The sequence below is a fragment of the Diabrotica undecimpunctata genome, chromosome 3, assembly GCF_040954645.1.
Source record: "Diabrotica undecimpunctata isolate CICGRU chromosome 3, icDiaUnde3, whole genome shotgun sequence".
Lineage (NCBI taxonomy): Eukaryota > Metazoa > Arthropoda > Insecta > Coleoptera > Chrysomelidae > Diabrotica > Diabrotica undecimpunctata.
This window is the reverse complement of record NC_092805.1, coordinates 3,336,850-3,362,219: the sequence shown is the minus strand read 5'-3', so window position 1 is coordinate 3,362,219 and position 25,370 is coordinate 3,336,850. Positions and strand designations below refer to the sequence as shown.

Below are 25,370 nucleotides of genomic sequence, written 5' to 3'. Positions count from 1 at the left end.
AGAATACAGCATGCGTTTTATGTAAAAATAAGCAACTATATATGATAATCAGTACTTGTCTGAGTAAACACTATTTGCGAAAACACTCACACTACGGCTGCAGAAGCTTGGATATTGTCTATGTACAGAACACATCGACCCCAGTGTTCTCAGAAAATAACACAGAAACAGTAGACACACTAACAGTGGATGTATGTTGCAGATGCTACAGACTCTGTCACTGTAGTGTCACACGCCGTTTATACCGTTAAATATCACAGAATACTAGCGGTGTGTAACAATATAGTTTCTGAAGGATACGACGTTTAATTTTGATGACTGAACACTTACATACTGATTTGAAAACTGTACAACCAATTGCTTCCACCCCATGTATTGATAACAAAAAACCGATAACTTGAAAAAACACATAAACATGTTTACTATTTTGGCGAATTTTCTAGGCTGGGATTATGAACAAATAATGGATCACACAATATTCGTTCAATCTAAATCAAAAATAGTCTCAATACAAGCAAAAATAAGAGTGTATAAAATAATAATTCGTCCCACAATAACGTATGGAAGCGAGACATGGACTCTGAACCAGCGGGAAACGACAAAATTACTGGTACTGGAAAGAAAGATACTGCGGACTATCTATGGGCCTTGCAGAGAAGAGACAACAGGAGAATAGAGAAGAAGACACAATGATGAACTTTAGACAGTTTATGGAGATGAAAATATAGTACGCTACATTAAAGCAAACCGAATAAGATGGGCGGGCTACGTACTAAGATCGAGTGACGAAAGACTCCTGAACGCCACATTCTGGGAAAGGCCCGATGGCAGAAGGTCAGTTGGTCGCCCAAGAAAGAGATGGAGTAGCCAGTGATCAACGCAAAATGGGAATACAGCAATGGGAAATAGCTACTCAGGACAGACAACAATGGAGGGAAATAGTAAACGCGGCCAAGACTCACATAGAGTTGTAGAGCCAAATGATGATGATGATTATGACAATATTCTTTCAGGAATTGCGGTTTTCGATCTAACCACGAGACTGTAAGAAAACAATAACTAGTAATGTACTACACAAAAACAATTAAATTTATCATCTGTAGTTTCAAATGAAATTAGGAAATAACAATTACCTAAATATGCCAAATAGCCAATAAGGCCTGTCGTTCGATAGATCCAATAATATGTTATTTTTATTGGCAAAAAAAAAATCAACCGAATCGACTGCTTTGACAAAACACAAAAAATATTTGTAATAGAACCACTGAAAGACCAAAAGACCGATATTATCGGTCAACAAAACCAATAGTGATCGATAGGGTCTGTGACAAGCAAACGCAAGGACAATGCCAAAACGGCACTAAGCTTGAAACGTCCAAACGGCTCAACACCCAACAACGTGCAAGGTATCGATGGAACGGGGAGGTGGTAACGTATATGTTAAGATAAAAATAAAACGCAAAGATATTGAAAAAACGGTACTAAGCTTGTAAAGTCCAAATGGCTCAACGTACAACAATCTGCTACTAAATGACATCGACAAATAGAATACCATTTTACGTTAGAAGCATATACTAGAAGAGCAAAGTCACTCTCATTTAAGATTAAATGATACCATTCTCTTGGTGACTCTTCGTAATCATTTACCATCTAAATAGATGGTAAATGTATTAGGTTAGATGGTCTCTGCATACCTCTGTCTACGTGTTACAGATGGTTCTGTGTGCCTCTGCATGTCTCTGCGTACCTCTGTCTACGTATCACAGATGGCTCTGTGTGTCTCTGCGTCGAATATCACATCATTCATGTTATTTCACGTGACATTTCACGTGAAATGTCACGTCCTGCGTCGAATGTCACGTGATTCATGTAAACGTTAAATGTCACGTGAAATAACATGAATGATGTGATATTCGACGCAGAGACACACAGAGCCATCTGTGATACGTAGACAGAGGTACGCAGAGACATGCAGAGGCACACAGAACCATCTGTAACACGTAGACAGAGGTATGCAGAGACCATCTAACCTAATACATTTACCATCTATTTAGATGGTAAATGATTACGAAGAGTCACCAAGAGAATGGTATCATTTAATCTTAAATGAGAGTGACTTTGCTCTTCTAGTATATGCTTCTAACGTAAAATGGTATTCTATTTGTCGATGTCATTTAGTAGCAGATTGTTGTACGTTGAGCCATTTGGACTTTACAAGCTTAGTACCGTTTTTTCAATATCTTTGCGTTTTATTTTTATCTTAACATATACGTTACCACCTCCCCGTTCCATCGATACCTTGCACGTTGTTGGGTGTTGAGCCGTTTGGACGTTTCAAGCTTAGTGCCGTTTTGGCATTGTCCTTGCGTTTGCTTGTCACAGACCCTATCGATCACTATTGGTTTTGTTGACCGATAATATCGGTCTTTTGGTCTTTCAGTGGTTCTATTACAAATATTTTTTGTGTTTTGTCAAAGCAGTCGATTCGGTTGATTTTTTTTTTGCCAATAAAAATAACATATTATTGGATCTATCGAACGACAGGCCTTATTGGCTATTTGGCATATTTAGGTAATTGTTATTTCCTAATTTCATTTGAAACTACAGATGATAAATTTAATTGTTTTTGTGTAGTACATTACTAGTTATTGTTTTCTTACAGTCTCGTGGTTAGATCGAAAACCGCAATTCCTGAAAGAATATTGTCATAATCATCATCATCATTTGGCTCTACAACTCTATGTGAGTCTTGGCCGCGTTTACTATTTCCCTCCATTGTTGTCTGTCCTGAGTAGCTATTTCCCATTGCTGTATTCCCATTTTGCGTTGATCACTGGCTACTCCATCTCTTTCTTGGGCGACCAACTGACCTTCTGCCATCGGGCCTTTCCCAGAATGTGACGTTCAGGAGTCTTTCGTCACTCGATCTTAGTACGTAGCCCGCCCATCTTATTCGGTTTGCTTTAATGTAGCGTACTATATTTTCATCTCCATAAACTGTCTAAAGTTCATCATTGTGTCTTCTTCTCTATTCTCCTGTTGTCTCTTCTCTGCAAGGCCCATAGATAGTCCGCAGTATCTTTCTTTCCAGTACCAGTAATTTTGTCGTTTCCCGCTGGTTCAGAGTCCATGTCTCGCTTCCATACGTTATTGTGGGACGAATTATTATTTTATACACTCTTATTTTTGCTTGTATTGAGACTATTTTTGATTTAGATTGAACGAATATTGTGTGATCCATTATTTGTTCATAATCCCAGCCTAGAAAATTCGCCAAAATAGTAAACATGTTTATGTGTTTTTTCAAGTTATCGGTTTTTTGTTATCAATACATGGGGTGGAAGCAATTGGTTGTACAGTTTTCAAATCAGTATGTAAGTGTTCAGTCATCAAAATTAAACGTCGTATCCTTCAGAAACTATATTGTTACACACCGCTAGTATTCTGTGATATTTAACGGTATAAACGGCGTGTGACACTACAGTGACAGAGTCTGTAGCATCTGCAACATACATCCACTGTTAGTGTGTCTACTGTTTCTGTGTTATTTTCTGAGAACACTGGGGTCGATGTGTTCTGTACATAGACAATATCCAAGCTTCTGCAGCCGTAGTGTGAGTGTTTTCGCAAATAGTGTTTACTCAGACAAGTACTGATTATCATATATAGTTGCTTATTTTTACATAAAACGCATGCTGTATTCTGTTTTTCGTTATATATTTGCTTATTTCTTTTGCAGGTATTTATTTGTGACTGTATTTTAAATATTTTTATTATATTTCAGCATTTTTTTTTTTTTCGCTTTAGATTGTGCTTCTTTCCTTGCAGGTGTTTATTTTTGAAAATAATTTACATGTAGTTTTTATTATTTTTTAGCATATCACCCCTGTATATTTGTTTATTTCTTTGCAGTTCTTTATTTGCGACAGCAGTTTACATAAGTTTATTGTATTTGAGCATATTTCACAGATTTTCGTTCGGTTGTCTCATTTTTCCAAAGATTACGTCTAGCTCTACTCTACTATTTTGGCACTGTTTTTACCTTTACCCTTAGCAGTATTTTGGTAGATATTTCTGTGTTTTCACTGTATTTCGATGACTTATGCACTAATTTCTTTTGCCGTGGGACGGTGACAAGTAATTTTTGTTTATGTCAACACCTCTTGTCCTTTTTTGACGTTTTTTATTGCTGCCATTACATGTTAAATGCTAGATTGCTTTTTCCATTTTTTTACATTTTGTGTGTATGTTTTTTGATGTTTTTCATATATTTTTCACGGTATTTCGTTGACTTTATGCATTATTTCTTTTTACGGCTGCTAGAAATAATTATTTTTAATAATTTATTTTATTGTTATTGTGTTTAGGCGGCTTGCCCTTTGCTTTTTTTTTTGTTAGACGGTATTTTGCCGTGAGGTTGTAACCCTTCTTGTTTTACATATTAACACCTCTTCTGTTTTAAGATATGTTTGTTCATTATATATATATATTTTTTTCGTTTATTTCTTTGTAGGTAATTATTTTTTAACTGTAGTTTATATAGTTTTATTGTATTTTAACATATTTCACAGAAGTTCCTTCTTTTTGTCTCGTTTTTCCAAAGATTACATCTATCGGATATATACTCAGGTATTTGTAATCATTTTTTGATGTTCTTTGCTATTTGTCGCTAATTGTCTGTCTTATGTCTCGTTTTTAGCATAATTCAATATGTTTTATTGAATTAACTGTATTTTATTACCTTTCCGACGGGTAGGTGTTTATTACTGTTTTGTATGTTTCCTCTTATAATTTTGATATTTTTTAATGTATTTTCATTGCATGTCACCTGCTTTGATCATTATTTCCTATTAGTCGATTGGTGCTTATTACTTTTTGCGTGTCGCCTCTTATAAGTTTGATGTTTTTCAAATGTATTTTTTACTGTATGTCGACTGCTTTGATCATTAGTTCCTATCCATCGATAAGTGTTTTATTACTTCATTGTATGTCGATTTTATTTGAACATTATTTGCTAGCCCTCAGTACGTGTTTATTACTTTTTTTTAAATTGTTGTACACACTAGTACCTCTTCTGTTATGTTTTATGTTATTTTTTTTTTGCTTCTTCTTTATTTGTAGGGTGTTTTTTTTTTTTACTGTAGTTTACATAGTTTATTATATTTTACCATTGTTCACGCTATACTTTGTTCATTTTTCTTTGCGGGTATTTATTTTGATAGTATTTAACATAGTTTTGTTGTATTTGAGCATATTTCACAAATTTTTGTTTGGTTGTCTCTCGTTTTTTTTTTTCCAAAGATTACGCCTGTCTGGGTATGTACTCGCTACGTTTTTACAATTCTTTGTTGTTAATTTACAGGTTCATGTCTCGTTTGCATAATTGAGTATGTATCTTAACCGTATTTTCTTTGATGTGTACTGCTTGTGAATATTATTTTCTTGGCTGTATGTGTTTATTACTTTTTGCGTGTTGCCTTTCATGATTTTTGATGTTTTTTAAAGTATTTTTATTACGTGTTGTCGCTCATGATTTTCGATGTTTTTTAATGTTTGCATGTAGACTGCTTTGATTATTATTTTCTATATCCGATTAGTAGCAACAAAGATCCGATATAGTGCCGTTTTGATAATGTCTTTGTCTTTTGATTTTTGTGTTTACGTATTAAATATCGCTCCTCTTTCAGTTAACGTGTTACACGTAGTAATCTGACTAATAACAACAAAGATTTGCTGAAGTGTAGTTTTGGCAATGTTTATGCATTTGTGTTTTGTTTTAGCATGTTTGTGACCACCCCTTTTCTATCGATATTTGCATTTCTACCCCTTGCACGCTATTGTACGTTGAGCCGTTTAGACTTATAAGCTTAGTGTCCTTTTGACAATGTCTTTACGTTTGATTTTTACCTTAACACATTCATTACCACCTCCCCTTTCCATCGATACCTTCCACGTTGTCGTACGTTGAGTTGTTTAGACGTTTCAAGCTTATTGCCGTTTTGGCATTGTTTTTGCGTTTGCTTTTTATCTTAACATATTTAATAACACCTACCCTTTCCATCGATACCTTGCACATTGTCGTACGTTGAGTTGTTTAGACGTTTCAAGCTTAGTACCGTTGTCTTTGCGTTTGCTTTTTATCTTAACATATTCGTTCTCACCTTCCCTTTCCATCGATACCTTACACGTTGTCGTACGTTAAGTTGTTTAGACGTTTCAAGCTTAGTGTCCTTTGGGCAATGTCTTTACGCTTTATTTTTATCCATCAATACCTTGCACTTTGAACCGTTTGAACGTTTCAAGCTTAATGCAGTTTTGGCATTGTCTTTGCCTTTTTTTATTTTAACACATTCATTACCACCTACCATTTCCATCGATATCTTGCACGTTGTCTTACGTTGAGTTGTTTAGACGTTTTAAGCTTAGTGTCCTTTTAGCAATGTCTTTTCGTTTGATTTTTATCTTAACAAAATCATTACCACCTCCCCTTTCCATCGATACCTTGCACGTTGTCGTATGTTGAGTTGTTTGGACGTTTCAGGCTTAGTGTCCTTTTAGCAATGTCTTTTGGTTTGATTTTTATCTTAACATAATCATTACCACCTCCCCTTTCCATCGATACCTTGCACGTTGTCGTACGTTGAGTTGTTTGGACGTTACAAACTTAGTGTCCTTTGGCAATGTCTTTACATTTGATTTGTATCTTAACATATTCGTTCTCACCGCCACTTTCCATCGATACCTTGCACGTTGTCGTACGTTAAGTTGTTTAGACGTTTCAAGCTTAGTGTCTTTTTGGCAATGTCTTTGCGCTTTATTTTTATCTTAACATATTCGTTACAATCTCCCTTATCCATCAATACCTTGCACGTTGAGCCGTTTGGACGTTTCAAGCTTAATTGCACGTTGAGCCGTTTGGACGTTTCAAGCTTAATGCAGTTTTGGCATTTTCTTTTCGTTTTTTTTTTTCTTAACATAATCATTACCACCTACCCTTTTCATCGATATCTTGCACGTTGTCTTACGTTGAGTTGTTTAGACGTTTTAAGCTTAGTGTCCTTTTAGCAATGTCTTTTCGTTAGATGTTTATCTTAACATAATTATTACCAGCTCCCCTTTCCATAGATACCTTGCACGTTGTCGTACGTTGAGTTGTTTGGGCGTTACAAACTTAGTGTCCTTTGGCAATGTCTTTACGTTTGATTTTTATCTTAACATATTCGTTCTCACCGCCACTTTCCATCGATACCTTGCTCGTTGTCGTACGTTGAGTTTTTTAGACGTTTCAAGCTTAGTGCCGTGGATTTTTGTATAAATAACTGTATTAACAATTTTTGGAGAAAAGTTATTGCAGCAGGATCATTTAATTGGAATCTTTTTGAAGTGCCTTGTCCAACCGAAAATATCTTACAACAATTAAAAACTCTAATATCTAAACTTGTATCTGTATATAATTAAAAGTGTAAAAGATATGTTTTTAAGAAATATTATGTTAGAATTGTAAAGAATAAAAAGTTTTTTAGCGAAACTGCAATACATTTACGACTTAAAATGTTAAATAATAAGTAGCGAAAAATACACCTTTAAAGAATAGTTAGAAAGATCGTTTAGTCATCGGAAAAACCATATACATATAGCCAATCATATTTAAGGTTAGGATCAAGTACTGTTGGACGAGACCATTTAACTTGCAAACATATTTTACGAGTACAGTCTATGTAACTATTTCTTACCTTCTTCAGTCAGAAGATGTGTGTGTTTGGATTTTTGTATAAATAACCGTATTAACAATTTTTTGGAAATTAGTATAAATCAAGGTGCTGGTCTGTTTACATGCCTTATTGTTGCTCTCTGTGTCTGTGTATGCAGAGAATAGCACTCTGGAGTATGCTAGTTCTTTTCTTAAACGTTTCGGATACCTCTTCAGAAGTCTCTTACATTTATTCCTCTGGTTAGGATACACAATGCCTTATGAGACAATAAGTGAAACTATAAAACCTTGCGGTTGTATAGAAATATTCAAAATGAACGATTGGATCGATACTAGGACTGAGTACATATTATGTGAATCATGTAAAGAACAATTGACAAACCTGCGAATTGAAGATCAAAGGAGATTGGAAGCAGAACGAATACTTAGAGAACAACGACTTTTACACATAAAAACGCAAATTGAGGCATTAACGGACGACGTTCAAATTAAATTACATCACATAATTAAAAATACTGATCGACGAAATACCCTTATCCGATATTTGAATAGAGGTTACCTGAGTAAAACGCTACTTGAACTACTAGGTTTTGTGAAAAAGGGACGATTTTGGCTGGCATATCCCAATCGCTTACTAAAGATGGAGGAAGATTATAAAGAAGTGCTTTTTTGGTACTAATGTAATGTAAATAAACAATACTTGTACATGTCTATGTCTTTTTTTAATATAAAAGTTTCAGTGTTGTATATATAACTTGTATCTATATGTAACTCAATAATAAAAGATATTTTAATGAAAGATGTGTATATTTCTCCTACGCATTACTACTGAATATGTTCTACGTAGAATGTCACGTTTTATATGGCAAGTTTCTAGATAAATTTTATAAAGATATAATTTGTATTAGTACAAGAGAATTGGGAATTTGACGTTGGTTCGTTTTATGATGTTTTTAGCCATAAATAATGATCGTATCGCACTTGGTCGGTAATTTTCGTAATATACATGAAAATACCTTTCTAATGGTATACTGCACGGAGCACTTGGTGCAAAATTGAGCGAGTTAGGGTTTGCTAGAGATCAAACTGCGATAAGAGATTTTTCTATGCCAATGGTTTTGTTTTAATGTTAATAACAATAAATAAGCATTTATAGTTCGACCAAGTTATTACAACGGTCGTTATGACACCTTACCATATATCTTTTGAACGGATAAGCGGAAATCGACGTATGACCCATCAAATTAAAGGATTTTGAATGATGAATTACATTGTGATGTTTGATTTAATAAAATTCTATGTATAAGATCTCTTTGACACCCTGTTACATTCTGCATCGAATGTCACGTCATTTCACGTTCTATGTCGAATGTCACGTCCTGCGTCGAATGACACGTCCTGCGTCGAATGTCACGAAATTTCACGTTCTGCGTCGAATGTCACGTTCTACGTCGGATGTCACGTTTTCTTAGGCACTGTACGGACAAGAAGAAGAAGAAGAATGTTCATACTGAACGTTGACATGGCTTCTGTGTGTCACCAACGCTTTCATTTGACACCTCATACGTCAAAATCAGGCCAATAGCAACGAAGAAATATGTTCTACGTAGAATGTCACGTCCTGCGTCGAATGTCACGTTCTACGTCGAATGTCACGTGACATTTCACGTTCTACGTCGAATGTCACGTCCTGCGTCGAATGTCACGTCCTGCGTCGAATGTCACGTCATTTCACGTTCTGCATCGAATGTCACGTCCTGCGTCGAATGTCACGTGACATTTCACGTTCTACGTCGAATGTCACGTCCTGCGTCGAATGTCACGTGACATTTCACGTTCTACGTCGAATGTCACGTCCTGCGTCGAATGTCACGTTCTACGTCGAATGTCACGTTCTCTTAGGCACTGTACGGAAAAGAAGAAGAAGAATGTTCATACTGAACGTTGACATGGCTTCTGTGTCACCAACGCTTTCATTTGACACCTCATACGTCAAAATCAGGCCAATAGCAACGAAGAAATATGTTCTACGTAGAATGTCACGTCCTGCGTCGAATGTCACGTTCTACGTCGAATGTCACGTGACATTTCACGTTTTACGTCGAATGTCACGTCCTGCGTCGAATGTCACGTCCTGCGTCGAATGTCACGTCATTTCACGTTCTGCATCGAATGTCACGTCCTGCGTCGAATGTCACGTGACATTTCACGTTCTACGTCGAATGTCACGTCCTGCGTCGAATGTCACGTGACATTTCACGTTCTACGTCGAATGTCACGTCCTGCGTCGAATGTCACGTTCTACGTCGAATGTCACGTTCTCTTAGGCACTGTACGGAAAAGAAGAAGAAGAATGTTCATACTGAACGTTGACATGGCTTCTGTGTCACCAACGCTTTCATTTGACACCTCATACGTCAAAATCAGGCCAATAGCAACGAAGATACGTTTTAGCGCCCATTTGGCAATGCTGCCATCTTTGTTTTTTATGTCAAATTATTCTCCGTCTCCTCCCCGTTCCAACGACCCCTCGTACGTCACGATCGGACCAATAGACACAAAGATACCTAATAATGCCCTTTTGGCATGATTTGATGCGCACGGCATATACTGCGTTCAACCCCATTTTTCACCCCCTTTCCAACGACCCCTTGTACGTCATGATCGGACCAATAGCAACGAAGATACGTTCTAGCGCCCATTTGGCACTGCTGCCATCTTTGTTTTTTGTGTCAAAGTATTCCCCGTCTCCTCCCCGTTCCAACGAGCCCTCGTACGTCACGATCGGACCAATAGAAACAAAGATATGACGTAATGACCTTTTGGCATGCTCCGATGCGCACGGCACATACTGCGTTCAACCCCATTTTTCATCCCCTTTCCAACGAGCCCTCGTACGTCATCCTACGTTAAGCCGTTTGGAACTTACGACCGGGGGTTGCGATTTTAGGGGATGCGATTTAGGGGTTGCGCTCAGATATACATAGTATATCTACTTTCGTCTTACAAGAGAGAAATTTGGTACGGTGATGGTGGCTAAAGGACATAGTGAGCTCGCTGGATGGAGTGAGACCAATGTACTCAAATCTGGAGTTACATTAGAAGACTTTAAAATCATAGACTTTCAAAAAACTAGAACTCACTTTGGTATCCCAGAGAAAAAAAGAACAGATATTGAAAAAATGCTCCCTTATCTTCACGATGATGCCAAGAAGTACTTTAAAGAAAAATTAGGTCAACCAGGGCAAGTTTCTACTGTAGGAAACAACGGTTAAAAATCTGGCACTTAAAACGTTTTGACTTGCAAACCTGATGGCACTTACAACGTTTTGACCTGACAGATTTTTGAATTTTTTTTTTAAGTAAGCTTTGTTTATTGTTCCTTTGCGGTATGTTTGTATTATATAATACCTTTAAACTAATCCTTTTTCAGTATGTTACATTATAAGAAATAAACATGTTCGATAAAAAACTGTTTTTTACTCCTCCTGAAAAATTTATAATTTGGCACTTACTACGTTATGGAAATGCACGTTTCAGATAGTTATAATTATTTGTCACATAAACTGTGCACTAATTCATTTCCAAATCGAGCATAATGAATATAACATGACCAACTGATGGATGAGCTTAATTTAACCAAATTATTTATCGATTGTATTTGATACTAAAGGATTTACTTGACGAACAAAAATATTAAGACAGTCAAAAAAGTATTGGTGTACCAAATGTAAAATATATGAATAGATATATAGAAAAAATGATGAACTAGCTGTGACCTTATTTAAGAAAGATTATTTGCTGCCATATTGTATGCGCCTTTAAGAACACATTCTGAGAATAGCAAATAAATATTTTCTAACCAGGCAATTTTAGAAAGTAATGTCATGTCATCTTGAACAAAAATGAAAAATGTCTTTTAAATTACCGTAAATAAACAATACATAACCTAATTCGGTATTCGCTACTTTATTTAATGTCAGCCAAAATATCTACTTTTGGGGAGATGAAAAAGCTTTCTCTAACATCTTTCTGTGCAAATATCAAACTATTTTATTTCTAAAGTACCTGGATACATTCTACGTCGAGCACTTTTAAAAAACTCGTTCAGCTGTCAACTCCGAACTTCAACGACCTTCCCCATATGATTACTAAGGCTAAATTTATGTGATTCACTTCGAAAATAGACATTGCATGACGTGGGGTGGTTACTAGAACGTTCTCGAGGCAAAACACAACACGGAAATACCGAAAAAATTCCCATTAGTCATTTGCCCGGGAAAACTGGGGGTGAAAACCCTCAGCACCACGTGTCTTTGCCCCGCGAAATTTGAAGGCCAAGTGCAGGCTACATCGATTTTGATAATGCACATGCGCGCGAAAGGCCTTGGGGAAAGTTTACGGGCCCGGAAAACTGTACAAAATATATTTAATAAAGTTTAAGAATACTTTACGAACAGAAAACTCAGAAAACCTCCTGCGCTATTTTCTATATATACTTATAAATATGCTGATGCATACAAATCATTCTTAAAAAATATATAATTAGTAACAAGTAAGAGGCTCAAATTAAATGCAAAATTTAATGTCATCCAGGAATTTGCTATGGATGTATTATACACTGAGTTTATAACGTTCTTTGCAGTTTTCTAATTTCCAGCTTCCATTGGTCTCGGTCATTCAGAAGGTACTCTTCTATTCCTCTCGCTTTTATATCCTTGTCGACTCCTTCTCTCCAACTTAATCTCTGCCTGCCTTTTGTTTTCCTTGCTGTGTCCAGTTTAATATTTTTTTTGGGATTCTGCTGTCATCCTTTCTTTGTAATTGCCCGTACTATCTTAGTTGGTTGATTCTGCCGTACTTTGTACTTCTATGTTTAACGTCCATTATTTCCCGAATTCTTTCGTTTTTAACTCTGTCTAATCTTGATTTTCCGGCCTGAATCCATTTCTGTTGCTTCCAAATTCTTTATGGCTTTCTTTTTCAGTGGCCATATTTCGCTTCCATATGTAACAATGCTTTTGACAATGCTATTCTAGATTCTGTGTTTATTTTCTGTCCAAATTGTTTTATTCTAAAGTATGCTGCTCAATTGTCGAATGACTTGTCTTAATTGGTTATTTGTTATGTGTTTAATCTCTTCATCCAAATTCCCGTCATTGGTTATGTGTGTGCCTAGATATTTATACATTTTACAGTGATTTATTTGTTTGTGTTGCTCTTCCAAAACTAGATTTTGTTGTTAACCTCCTATACACTTCTGTGTTTTTTACATTTACTTGTAAGCCTCATTTCTGATAATCCTGAATAAGTTTATATAAGTAATATATGTGTCATATTTTTAGATCTTTGTAGTCCTGAGCCAAGACTATTTGGACGTCTGCAAAGCACAGTGTGTACAATGTGGTGTCGTTTAGAGATATTCCCATACCACTACATTTCTTTTTCCACGTCTTCAGCGCCTGCTCGAAGTAGAACTTAAACAAAGTCGGAAATAGACAGCATCCTTGCTTGATTTTCTATGGAATCTATTGGAAATGTTTATTGCTTTAAGCCAAGAAAATCTTTAAAGAAACGATCTCAGATATGTTGCTAAATATCGCCAAAATTTAAGAAGGATTTACGCCTCTAAAAAGTTTGTGCAGAAAATGAAGATATAGGACCTCCGATTCACGTAGAAGGGAAATATGCACAAGCAGAATCAAACAACTAGGTGTTAGGGATCAGCAATCACTCCTCTGACTGTTCAAATTAGGCTATATAAAGGCAAGCATGGATCCAAGATATGGGATGATAAAACAATTCGTAGCGATTTGAAAACGGAGATCATTGGTCAGTTCTATATAGAAGAACACTGAGAGTGAAAAATTATCGCCAGAAAATTCTTTCGTTCTCAGGTTACAAAAGCTTTACATGCATCCTCGAAAAATGGCTTCACTCTTTTGACTGAAAATGTCGTTGAGAAACATCAAACCTCATCAATTGGTTAGCTCTCCATTGCAAATTCTAAATAAAACACTTGTAAAAAACTGATTATAAAGTAAATATTTATCAATTAAACCAATTCTGTAGTATGTTATATAATCATGGGTACTAAAGAAGAGCAATCTTCAATGCTCAAGTGGAGACAATCAAAGAAGGTAAGGAAGCTGTACTGCTATTAAAGTATTTAACAGATAAATCAAGATTTTGATGGCATCGAATAAATTAGAATAACAAATGTAGGATATACATGTAAATCCAGTAACTATGAAGTAATGTATGCGTAAGGAATCAACAAGCATAAGGCCATTGAAAAATAAATATAAAAATTAGGAAAAAAATATTTTCTAAGAAAGGGTAGTTAAGAGAAAAAGGTGAAGAAGGACAAAAAAACAGCCATGGCGTCCATAAGAAAATAAAGAAAGTTGTAAGTACCGAAATAGGTATAACATAATACAGGGAAATGGGCAAAAAGACCTTCTTCGGAACTGAGGCCAGTCCATCACCATCATTCTGGATTTACAACCCTGTATTGGTTCTAGCCTCCTCAAGAATTTCTCTCCAGTCGTCCCTATCCATGGCCTTTTTCCGCCAGGCTCGTATTCCCATATTACTCATGTCTTCATCGATGTTATTAAGGAACGTTGTTCTGGGTGTTCCTCTTCTTCTTTGACCAATAGGTCTATCAAGGAGCGTTTTTCTAGCTATGTCATTTACTGCTCCATAGATTCGTCATGTTCCTTTTTTTTTCGAAACATCCTAATATGTTTTCATTAAATCCACAAAACATTAGGAAATTACATTAGAAGATTAACATTTGGAAATCTGGAAATTTGAAATAATGGAACTGATGGATATAAGAAGTTCACTCAAATATCGATATTAAACGAAATTTGAAAAAATCGCTATATTCATTGGAAGATTCATAAAAAAAATTGGAAAAAAAAAATAAAAAAAAAAAACTACTACAGTTTTAGTTTTGGACGCCAATTCTAAACAAACGAAAACCAATTTGTAAGACATAGAAAAACAAAAGAGAAACTACAAATGAAACAGACTCAAACTATACACACTACAGCAGAAATAAGAACGATTGGTAATATAAATAAACAGGAAAATCTGCAGGATCTGATAAAATTTATTAAGAAATACTGAAATTAGTTAATAATCTTAAATATAATACTTTATTATCATATTTTTGACAGACTATATAAAATCCCTAAACAGTGACAACCTAATATTTTTATTAAAACCGTTCTTCAAAACGCGCCTTTCGAAAACGGCCCGTAATGCTGCTGAAGCGCACAGATTAGTTCGCCGCTTTTCACCTAGATGGCGGCAGCAGGTTTGAATTCGCAGGATCAAACTCCGGTAAATGAACTTAGGTATTCCAGTTCAAGGTTAACCCACCCTGTTCGATATCAAAGTTAAATCAAGGAATCTGGGACTCTGTGCCGCGCCTACGTAAACTTCGGGAAACTTTTGATCGAAAATAAATACAGAATATTGTAAAAAAACATTGGAAACACTTGATCGGATAAAAATAAGAAGGGCGTTTTTGTAGACCTACTTTAGGACACTTATTTTTGGACCTTTTATAGGTTTCTAACAATTTTGGAGGATTACGCGACTGGAAGAAATTTATCGGGATATTTTCTGATGGAATGATAATCAATATTATCTTTAAAACGTTTTTCAATTTAAATTTTGTTATTAGAATACACCGTCACTTAATTTTTTTCTTAAATTTATAGATTATGGAGACTATGAACTATATGCATGAGCAAGGTGAGCTTTTTTACTACATTTCTTAGCATGATTGTTTTTTTGTTATATAAATATCAATTTAAATCACAAAAACATCTACATCCGAACACACGGAGTCCCCTCCCTGAGCCTAGGAGAGGGCGAGATTGATTTTTGCTGTGTTTTCCTGAGGAATAGCCGCATACTTCCTTCTACTAAAAAATTTACCGTTTTTATAAAAAATTTTTTGTAGTTTATATCTTTCTTCTCAATCTGGTAAAGCAACACCAATACACAACTGCTAAACAGTCAGCTCCCATCTCCTCGGACTCAAAAAATCATCTCAGCCTGCCATCCATCTATGTTGCACTCCAGCCAACTCGCAATACTCTAGGATGGGCTTTGTACGTAATAAAATACACACCAACCAAAAACCTTGAAGAGGGTTTGGGTTGGTGGGTATAAAAAAAATGTGTGTATAAAAGGTGTGTATAATAAAAATCCTAAACACTTTTTCGCTTTTTCATGTGAATGATTCTTTTATCATCATTGCGACTGGATAGAAAGAGAAATGTAGAGGTAAGACAAAAACTGAATATCGTAATAAGCAGAATAGAGGCAAATTAACTAACTAAATAATTATAGATATATATAATCTAATACCGCGGCCCGGGTAGACGACAAATGACCTGGCTGCGCAACATCAAAGATTGGACAGGATTAGACTTTCAAAGTTTAATAAGGAAAGCCCAAAATAGGGAAGACTTTGCAGAGGTCATCGCCAACCTTCGTTAAGAAGACGGCACCTAAAGAAGAAGAAGAAGAAACATATTTTACATAGTTTACCTTACATAAAAAGAAAAACTATTAAATTAATAAGAAGAAGACAAAAAAACTTTTATCAAAACCGAATCGATAGAATATTTAATACTCTCTCATATCCCCAAGCTATCAAATTTAAATACAATAGTATCGATATTCTGTACCAGTTCAAACATCCTCCCTATCAAGCATTAAATTACAAAGGCTTGGCAATTGCCGCTCTCTCATTTAATTCCAGGCATTCGTCTTAAAATCTATCACCATGGCAGCAACCTTGAATGCTGAAACATGTGGATGTCCGCACCTGACCATGAACTCCATTCCGGGATGCTTTTCAGCCCTTCGCTCGGCTTTTCCAGGGCAGGAAAGCACGAATAGGGAGAGAATGGCGGTTGAATTATAACGACAAGTTGAATAGCGGTGATTTTATATCGCAGTCGGAAGAGACAGATGTATTTATGTACGGTTTTTAACTTTCAACACGTAGTAACAATGATGTTTTTAAAGCAATTAGATTGTTGAAAAAACAATTAAATCAATGTTTTCTATAGATACGCAATTATGTAATTTAGAACTATCAAAACAAGGTTTAGGAACAAAAAAAAATCTAAAGACAGTTAAAGCGAATTCAGATTTGCAAACAGATTCACTTGCTATAGCCTCAAAATTATTCCACTGGTCTGTGTACTATAAAATTAAATTGGAGACTTCATTTAAATAACTATTATCATCATCATTGGTGCTACAGCCCTATAAAAGAGCCTCGACCTTCCCAAGTCTATTACGCCAGTCAGTTCTATCCATTGCCAACTGTTGCCAGTTTGCTGCGCCTATTTGTCTACCATCCTCATCTATACCATCCCTCCATCTGAGTTTTGGTCTACCCCTTTTTCTACTTCCCACAGGTTGTGACATAAGGATTCTTCTAGGAGGGTTGTTCTGCTGTGATCTTGCCAGATGTCCTGCCCATCTTAGTCTTCCTATTTTTATAAAGGATACTACGTCTTTACCACCAAATATATGTTTATATCTGTGATATATCTCGTAGTTGTACCTCCTTCTCCAAACACCATTTTCACAGATGCCACCAAATATTCTTCTCAGGATCCTTCGTTCAAATATAAGCAGGAGATTTTCATCTGCCTTGGAAATGGTCCATGCCTCCGACCCATATGTCAACACTGGTTGTATAAGGGTTTTGTATATGGTTATTTTTGTTTTTTGGCTTAAGTTTCTGCTTCTCATATGTCTACTCAGTCCAAAATAGCATTTGTTTGCTAGGATTATTCTTCGCTTGATTTCTTCCATCATGACGTTCTCCTTGGTGATCAGGGAGCCTAAGTATGTGAATTTGTCCACCACTTCAAAGGTAGAATTATCAACCGTGAATTGGTGGCCGATGTTTCTGGCTCTATTGTTGGGTGTTGATGCCATTATCTTAGTTTTATTTTCATTTACTTGCAGGCCCATATTTTTTGAGGTGTGTGACAAGGTGGTATACATTTCTTCTAGCTTGCGTGTTGTGCGGGCAACTAGATCAACATCATCTGCATATGAAAAAATTTGACATCTCCCTGTCGCAGCCCAACATGCGTTTCAAATGCCTGTGATTGTTCGTCCTGTATTTCGACTTTGCAAACAACTTTACGCATTGTAGCCTTAACCAATCTTATCAGTTTATCGGGGATGTAGAATTCATCCATGGCTTCATACAATTTATTTCTTAGGACACTATCATAGGCCGATTTAAAATCTACGAAAAGATGGTATGTGTCGATATTAAATTCATTGGTTTTTTCCAGTATTTGCCTTAGCGCAAAGATCTGGTCTGTTAAAACCACTTTGATATTCGCCAAGAAGCTCCTCTGAATATTCACTCAGGCGACCATATAAAATACTCGAAAATATTTTGTATGCTGTATTAAGGAGGGTTATTCCCCTATAGTTTCTACATTCTAATTCATCGCCCTTTTTGTGTAGCGGGCAAACGATCCCAATACACCACTCTTCTGGGATTTGTTCCTCATTCCAGGCTCTCAGTATGATTATATATATATATATATATATATATATATATATATATATATATATATATATGATTAGTCAGAGTAGCACCTCCACATTTCATAAGTTCCGCGGGTATACTATCCCTTCCTGGAGATTTATTATTTTTTAGGTGTTTTATTGCATCCTGTACTTCCTGAATTGATGGAGGCTCCAATGGTGTATTGTTTGCTCCTGGGGGTGGTTGATTTGGATCTTCTACTTCGATAGTAAGCAGTTCTTTATAGTGTTCCACCCACCTTTAACCCCACCACATTTAAATAACTATACAAGTGATTTTTTTACGTTTTGTTGTTCTAAAACTAAAACGTTGTCGTACAAATTGAATTTATAGATTTTGGTTATAATCTAGTGAGAAGTGTTAGACTGAATTGTAGAGTTAGTATTTTTTGTTTGAAATGCTTACTTAAAAGTCATAGACTGGAGATGATTTCAAACTAGTATTCTCATTTATAGGTCCTCGCACAACATTTCGATCACTACATCGACCTGCAGGCTAAACTAAGTGAGGGCAGCCAGGTATAGCGAGAGAATGGATCTGTGTAAGCTAGGCAATTAACTTCAATGGTTATGTCTCAGAAAGCAGACAACGTAGTGGTATCTGAAAAAAGGTATCTTAGAGCAACGAAGAATGCCAAAGCAAATCACCTCATATCACCCAATACTCGATTTAAAAATTCATCATAGCATATACAGAAGATTACAACGGTTTTAAACAATACTACTAAGAGTAGAAAAAATATAAATTTGCGTGTAGTGCAGTGTACCAAGGTTTCTAATTTAGAATTCCATGAACATGCAATGATTTTCTGTAAATTTTAACAGTAAGTAGGGAACACCTTAACCAGAATTTTTATTTAAAATAATTCCTTTATAAAAGGTATCTTAATAAAAAAAAATATCGGGCTAAATTACAGAATGTTTCCGGAATAACTAGTTTATCATCAGTGCTATCCGAAAATAAGTATAACCACTTTAATCAATGCAAACGTGAAAGTTACAATTTTGACCAAGGTTATTACAAAAGTGTGGTTAATACTTACTGGATGTACAGCTGGTTCCTAAAAAAACTGATACGACTCTTAAGCGTACTTTGTAGAAAATTAAGCAGTGTATTTTGAAGGATAAATACTTATTATTTCCATACTGTCACTGTCACTGCCAAATCTTAAAATTTGCCAGATAACTTATACTGTTCAACCTCAAAAAATGGCTCCACATGCTAGCAAAGAAATAAAAGCAATTGTAACGAAATTAGAAGATGGTTGGTCACTGTCTACCGTAGCGAACCATTTTAACGTAAGTAAAACAACAGTTTTTAATATTGATAACAGATGGAGAGAACAAGAAACTTTCGAAAGAATGCATGGTTCTGGAAGTCCAAAAATATCTACTGCTCATAAAGATCGTACGCTTTTGGCCAGATTAGAAGACAATCCTTTTGAAGATGCGAAAACTTCAAGAATTATGTCACAGTTTCCGGGAAGAAAGACAACAACTTGGCGCAGAATTAAATCATCGCTTCTTAGGTACGGAACTGCAGCAAAAAAAACAAGCTCTTACACCACAATAGAATTTTCAAAAATTGACTGTTTTTTCGACTTTTTTCAGTTACAAAACTTTTTAAGATTAAAGATTTTGAGAAAAACTACATTTTTAAAACTAGTGAACAGTTAATATCCGAATCTAGTCGGTCGATTTTAATAAACATTGATGCGTTTTGTATGTTTTGATTTTCTTTATAATAGTTTACCATAATTTGACAAAAAAAAATAATATTAACAATAAAATTTTTGTGACTGAAAAAAGTGGAGAAAAAGGTCGATTTTTGAACAGTTTTTTCAAATATTCGCCATTTTGTTTTTTAAGTATAATCAATTTTTTAGTGATTATCTGTCCGCTATGGAGCAGTAATTTTTGGACGAAAAATTTTTGAAGCCATCTTTAAAATAGAGGAACCATTGAAAAAAAATATTTTTTTAACTATAAAAAAAGTTTGATTGCCATATATAATAGATAAGATACAAAAAAATTATTTGAAATGTGTTATTTATTTAAAATGGATAACTTTAATTGCAATTTAATATAATTGTAATTTGAATCAAAAATGCAAGCGCAGTATTATGTATTTGTAAAAAAAAAGAAATTATCCTTCTTATAAACGGAACTATTCTTACGAAAAATGAAATGAGAAATATGGAGTAACATTCTGTTTTGAGTCAAGAATATTTTCGACGATGCCGCCGAGGGAAAATGAAGGTTACTGTCATGGTGACAAATAGAAGTCAAGGAAATGCTATATTGCTTTTGTTATTCCACGTGTCAATTCAAATGTATTATAAACCTACCTGTAAAGCTTAACAAAGCAGCTACAAAGCCCGAAAAGAAAACATATACAGTTTATAATGGTATTTGTGAGAGTGTGATTTCTTCGAAGCAGTTGTGTTTTGATTTGTTTCTCATTTATATAAGTACTACAATAAAATTAAAAGTGTTTCCACAATATAATTTACTTTTAGACAAAAAGAATATATACACTATTAGAAAAACTCTTCTTAGTTATAGAAGTTTCCAATAAACAGGGTGATTAATTAAGAATGTCCAATTTTTGAGTTGTAGATTCTAGACCTCAAAATGATGATGATTCTGTCCAACATGTCTTATACAAATATTCCTGGTTTTCGAGATACCGAGTGTTTACCGTTACACCGCAATAATTTTGCATATTTTCCCAAATCCTATTTAAAAATTGGCAATTTTACGTTTTTTGGCATAAGGATTGCTAATTTAGACTCTAATTTAGCATTACTAATAGATGGCGGTAGTTAAACCTGGTTGTGTTTGGTAAATTAAACCAAATTTTTTGTTTTTGGGGGTAAACTATTGGCAAAATAATAGAAAAATATAAAAAAGCGTCAAATTCTACAAAAAAAAGTCACATGAATTTTAATTTTACAATAAAAAATTTTATTCTCCAAATTTGTAACATTAAGAAATGAATTTTGAATAACACTGGGCCCATAACGGTTTCTTCATATTGTTCTGAAGCTATTTTCTTGTGGTATTTTAAAGTAATTACTATTTTAATAAGAATAAGCCACAATTGAAGATTAAAGTATTATGTTATTATGTTTATTGACATTTCAATTTCCACTTCAATTGTGGCTTATTTCCATTAAAAAAGTAATTACTTTAAAATGCCACAAGAAAATAGCTTCAGAACAAAATTAACAAATTAAAGTAATTAAAGTAAAAAAAAAACAAAAAAACTTTAAAGTAAATGTTCAAAATGTCCACCATTTACTTCAATACACATTATGATCCGGTTTCGTAAAGATCTTTTAATATCAAAAACCCTTGTCTACTATTTTTTATCGCATTCTTCTTCTATCTTTTGTCGCAATTCTAAAAGATAATTAATCCTTTTTTGAAAACTAATGCCTTAATCTGCGACAAAATTAAAAAATCCAAACCATTTGAAGGCCTTTCAGGACTTCTTATTGGCCAAGCAAACTCACTTTCACGGCCAATCCATCAATGCAAAAACTGTTGATTTAGGTATTGACGAAGATATTCACAATTATACTCAAATCGAAGGCAACCCAACTACAAACTGTTTCCAGATCTTTACAACCGCCTAGATGGGACGAAAACTCTGATGGGAAAATCCCTACAAGAGGCCGTCCATTTGGTACAGGATCGCAGCCGATGGAGGCAGCACGCCAATAATATTTGGAGTGTTACCACAAGGGCTCAAGAAATGAGGAGGACGAGGCGGGCTTTTAGGTCCTAAAAGTCAACATGGTGCTACAAAAATTATAACTGTCGATAAAGAAAATAAAATTTTAATTCGTGTTTCGAATCCAGATATCAGTACTCGCCTATTAAGTCTGGCAACAGGGATAAGGCAAGCGTCTGTTTTTAAAATATGAAAGAGGGAAAAACTGCATCCATATCATTCCATTCCTGTTTAGAGTATACTACTTCAAGGTTTACCTGCACTTCTACAATTTGCTCAATTTTTACAAGATAAACAAAGTATTAACCCAGATTTTCTGGATACAATTCTTTTTACTGATGAGGCAACATTTACCAGACGAGAAATATTTAATTGGAAAAATAATCATTAATTTGTGAGTTTCTGAAAATCGACATACTAAGAGAGAAAGAAACTCATTTTCAGCACGATTTTTAGGTTAATATTTGATGTGTTGTAATATGTGACTACTTAATAGGTCCTTTTGAACTGTCAACAAATTTAAACGGACCTATCTATGTAGATTTTCTTCAAGAACATTTACAAAAATTACTAGAGGGTACACCTACACCGACTTAAGACAAAACATGTGGTTTTTGCACGACCAATTAAGAAATCTGTGCAAATTTACATTTTAGTCTACCTAAAATTCCTCTCTTAAAAGCTTTAACATTCTTAATTCTTTTTCTTTTCAAATATTCTCCGTGAGAATATTTGAAATCACTTTTACCGGCGTTTTCACCAAAAATAACAGCAATTTCTTTTAATCTACCTAGCGCGTTCACCATTTATTACAAGTTGGTGAATGCAGCAAAATTTTAAAATATAGAAAACACTAAAATTATTGATGATAAGTAGCTATATTTTTTATATTTTATAATAAGAGTATTAAACAATTAAATACATTGAAAAAACACTTCAATTTCGGGAGAGTTCTGAGGCATAGTGGTAATAAGGATGATATGACACAGATCTTGAAAATGTATCTCATTATGGTCATCTATCTTGGGAAAACGTTAAGGTACCTCCAGAGATTCTGTGGTGGACACACAGTAATAAAGAAGTTCCCGGCGCGGCGATTATATGAAGATTTTGATAGATATGTATGAGCGAGTTAACTTTTTTAAACTCTTTAAAAAAGATTGCGAAAAGTAATTTTAACTATTAATTTTTATAGTTTTAACAAGCGGAGGTGCTTGTAGTAAATTTAAGGCACGATAGAAGCAATTGAAGAAGGTAAAAGGTGTGTAAGTGATAGAAAGATTCCAATACAATTTAAGGACCAATTCTAAATTTTATTTATATTTTCTACAAGCTGCTTTACAACAAAAATGGCATATATCTATATATATTTCATTTTCTCGCTGAAAAAAGGAGCTAATTTGTAATATAGCGAACCATCCGGCGCAAATGGAAAGAGCGATAAGGCTGAAGCCAAAGGGGAGAAGTGCCTTTTTCGCGGCTTTGTTAAATGATTAATATTTTTCAAGGGAGAACTTTTCTCTCTCCCTTCTGACGATGTTAAATCACCATTTTGAAGTTCAAACGATTTAACTTGCCGCGGAAATGTCGGCCTGTTTCAATTTGATTAAAAAAAGGTGTTTCAACCTCAGAACGACAGAAATATTTGGTGTTTAAAATATCTATTTGTCGTTTAGGTCAAGTTTAACAATAACTGATTGGAATAAGCCGTATCAGTTGTTTGAAATTTATCACCATACTATCATTTTACGTTCATAAACAGAGTGCGATATTAATTTAATTATGAGTATTAATAGGAGTGATTGTAGATTGATTGGATCACTATTTAAGTATTCGTTTGTGTTTGGGTTAGCTATACAATGTTTTTTTCTTTCTGATAGGAACCTATATATAGTTGACTCTCCTACGCCAGTCATGTTGGCACAACTTTCGACTATGTTGCGAACAGTGTTTGTGGGATTCTGAGAAACCAGACCATCGTGAACATTCAGGACAATAGTCTTCTCTCTTGGTGAATAGACAGACTTACTGACTGTACGCAACAGTACCGGTGTAAAACTTGATGATGTTGATGATGAAGCCATCACAAACAATCCAACAAAACGAGCACGAGCGAAAGGTACGTATATGTTCGTAGGTATATGGAATAAAAAAATCACTCACGCACTGTATATAATTCGCAAAAGAAAAATTCGAGACGCTAATTACTCCGTAGACGCGGAAACACCGACGAGCGGTAAATTACATGCGATCAAAAACGGACTAAACAAAAAAATTGTTTTCGTTCGTAATAACTTCACCCTTTCAAGTTAAGTTTCGAATATAAACTGAACAGACGAGGCACGTGGATAAAGCCGGCATCTTTATACCCATTATATTATTAAAAATCTGGGGAATTCCATCCTAATTATCTTGCAACGAATAGTACCTTCGGATATGAATTCCAGGTTTTCTAGTAAAGTGATTAAACGCGAAGATTAGTATTGAAATATCCAAAGAGATAAGGTATTCTTATTTACAAAATTGTTAATGGTTAAATTCTTATTTTTATTAATATAATATAATAACCAACATTAGCCGTGAAAGTTTTAATTGTTTTTGTGCTAAATATATTAGTATTAAAATATTATTAATATTATATATAACAGTATTAAAACATTATATTATTATTTAATGAATAAACACCTCAGGAATGCCTATGATTTACGACGGTTTTATGAATTTGAGGCACATTTCGTGCTCTCAACAATTTGTGAACGGAGAATAGTTGACGTCTTTCATTTTCCAACAAAACAATTTCATTAATGAAGTAAATATTGCGGTTATTATTACAATATGTAGTAATAACACACAATTTAAAACAACAAACCCCTTCGTTAAACTATGACAAATAGTTTTCGGCGCTTGCAAATTGTGTTATAAACCGTTCATTAATTAAATTATCTGCGACGGTCAAAGTATTTCCCCTTCATTGTCTCAACTCCCCTTCCATAAACAATCCCGTCAAGTTGACCCGATCTAAACGAGGGTGAAACTCTCTTTCCTCGGAGTCCAACAAAAACAAAAACACTCTCGCTGTCGAATTTGCAGCTCGGCATCCATCCCATTGCGTCGAATATTCCAGCCTCACCTGTCTGGGTCATTGGCCCCCTGCCAATGCCGTACGTCTATGCGATGTACGATTAAGCAATGCAATTTTTGTGATTGTGTAATTTAAGCTTTGGGCAAATACAAACCAGTTAGAAAAATGTATTTAGTCTATTGTATATTACTCGTATGATGGAAACACAACGATGGTTGCTGTGT

The 25,370-nt window shown here is 34.8% G+C and overlaps 1 protein-coding gene across 2 annotated transcripts in view; it reads right to left on the bottom strand.

The window, feature by feature from the left end:
* Positions 1 to 25,370, bottom strand: part of Eip75B (Ecdysone-induced protein 75B) — a 395,498-nt gene that overhangs the window by 265,326 nt on the left and 104,802 nt on the right. Inside the window, exon 1 of one of the 2 annotated variants that reach the window (XM_072525098.1) lies at positions 11,780 to 11,804. The exons of the other annotated variant lie outside the window; for it this stretch is intronic. Coding sequence (XP_072381199.1) covers positions 11,780 to 11,789 — 10 coding nt within the window. The 5' untranslated portion in view covers positions 11,790 to 11,804. Of the gene's footprint in view, positions 1 to 11,779; positions 11,805 to 25,370 lie in introns of those variants that run through there. 2 annotated transcript variants of the gene reach the window in all.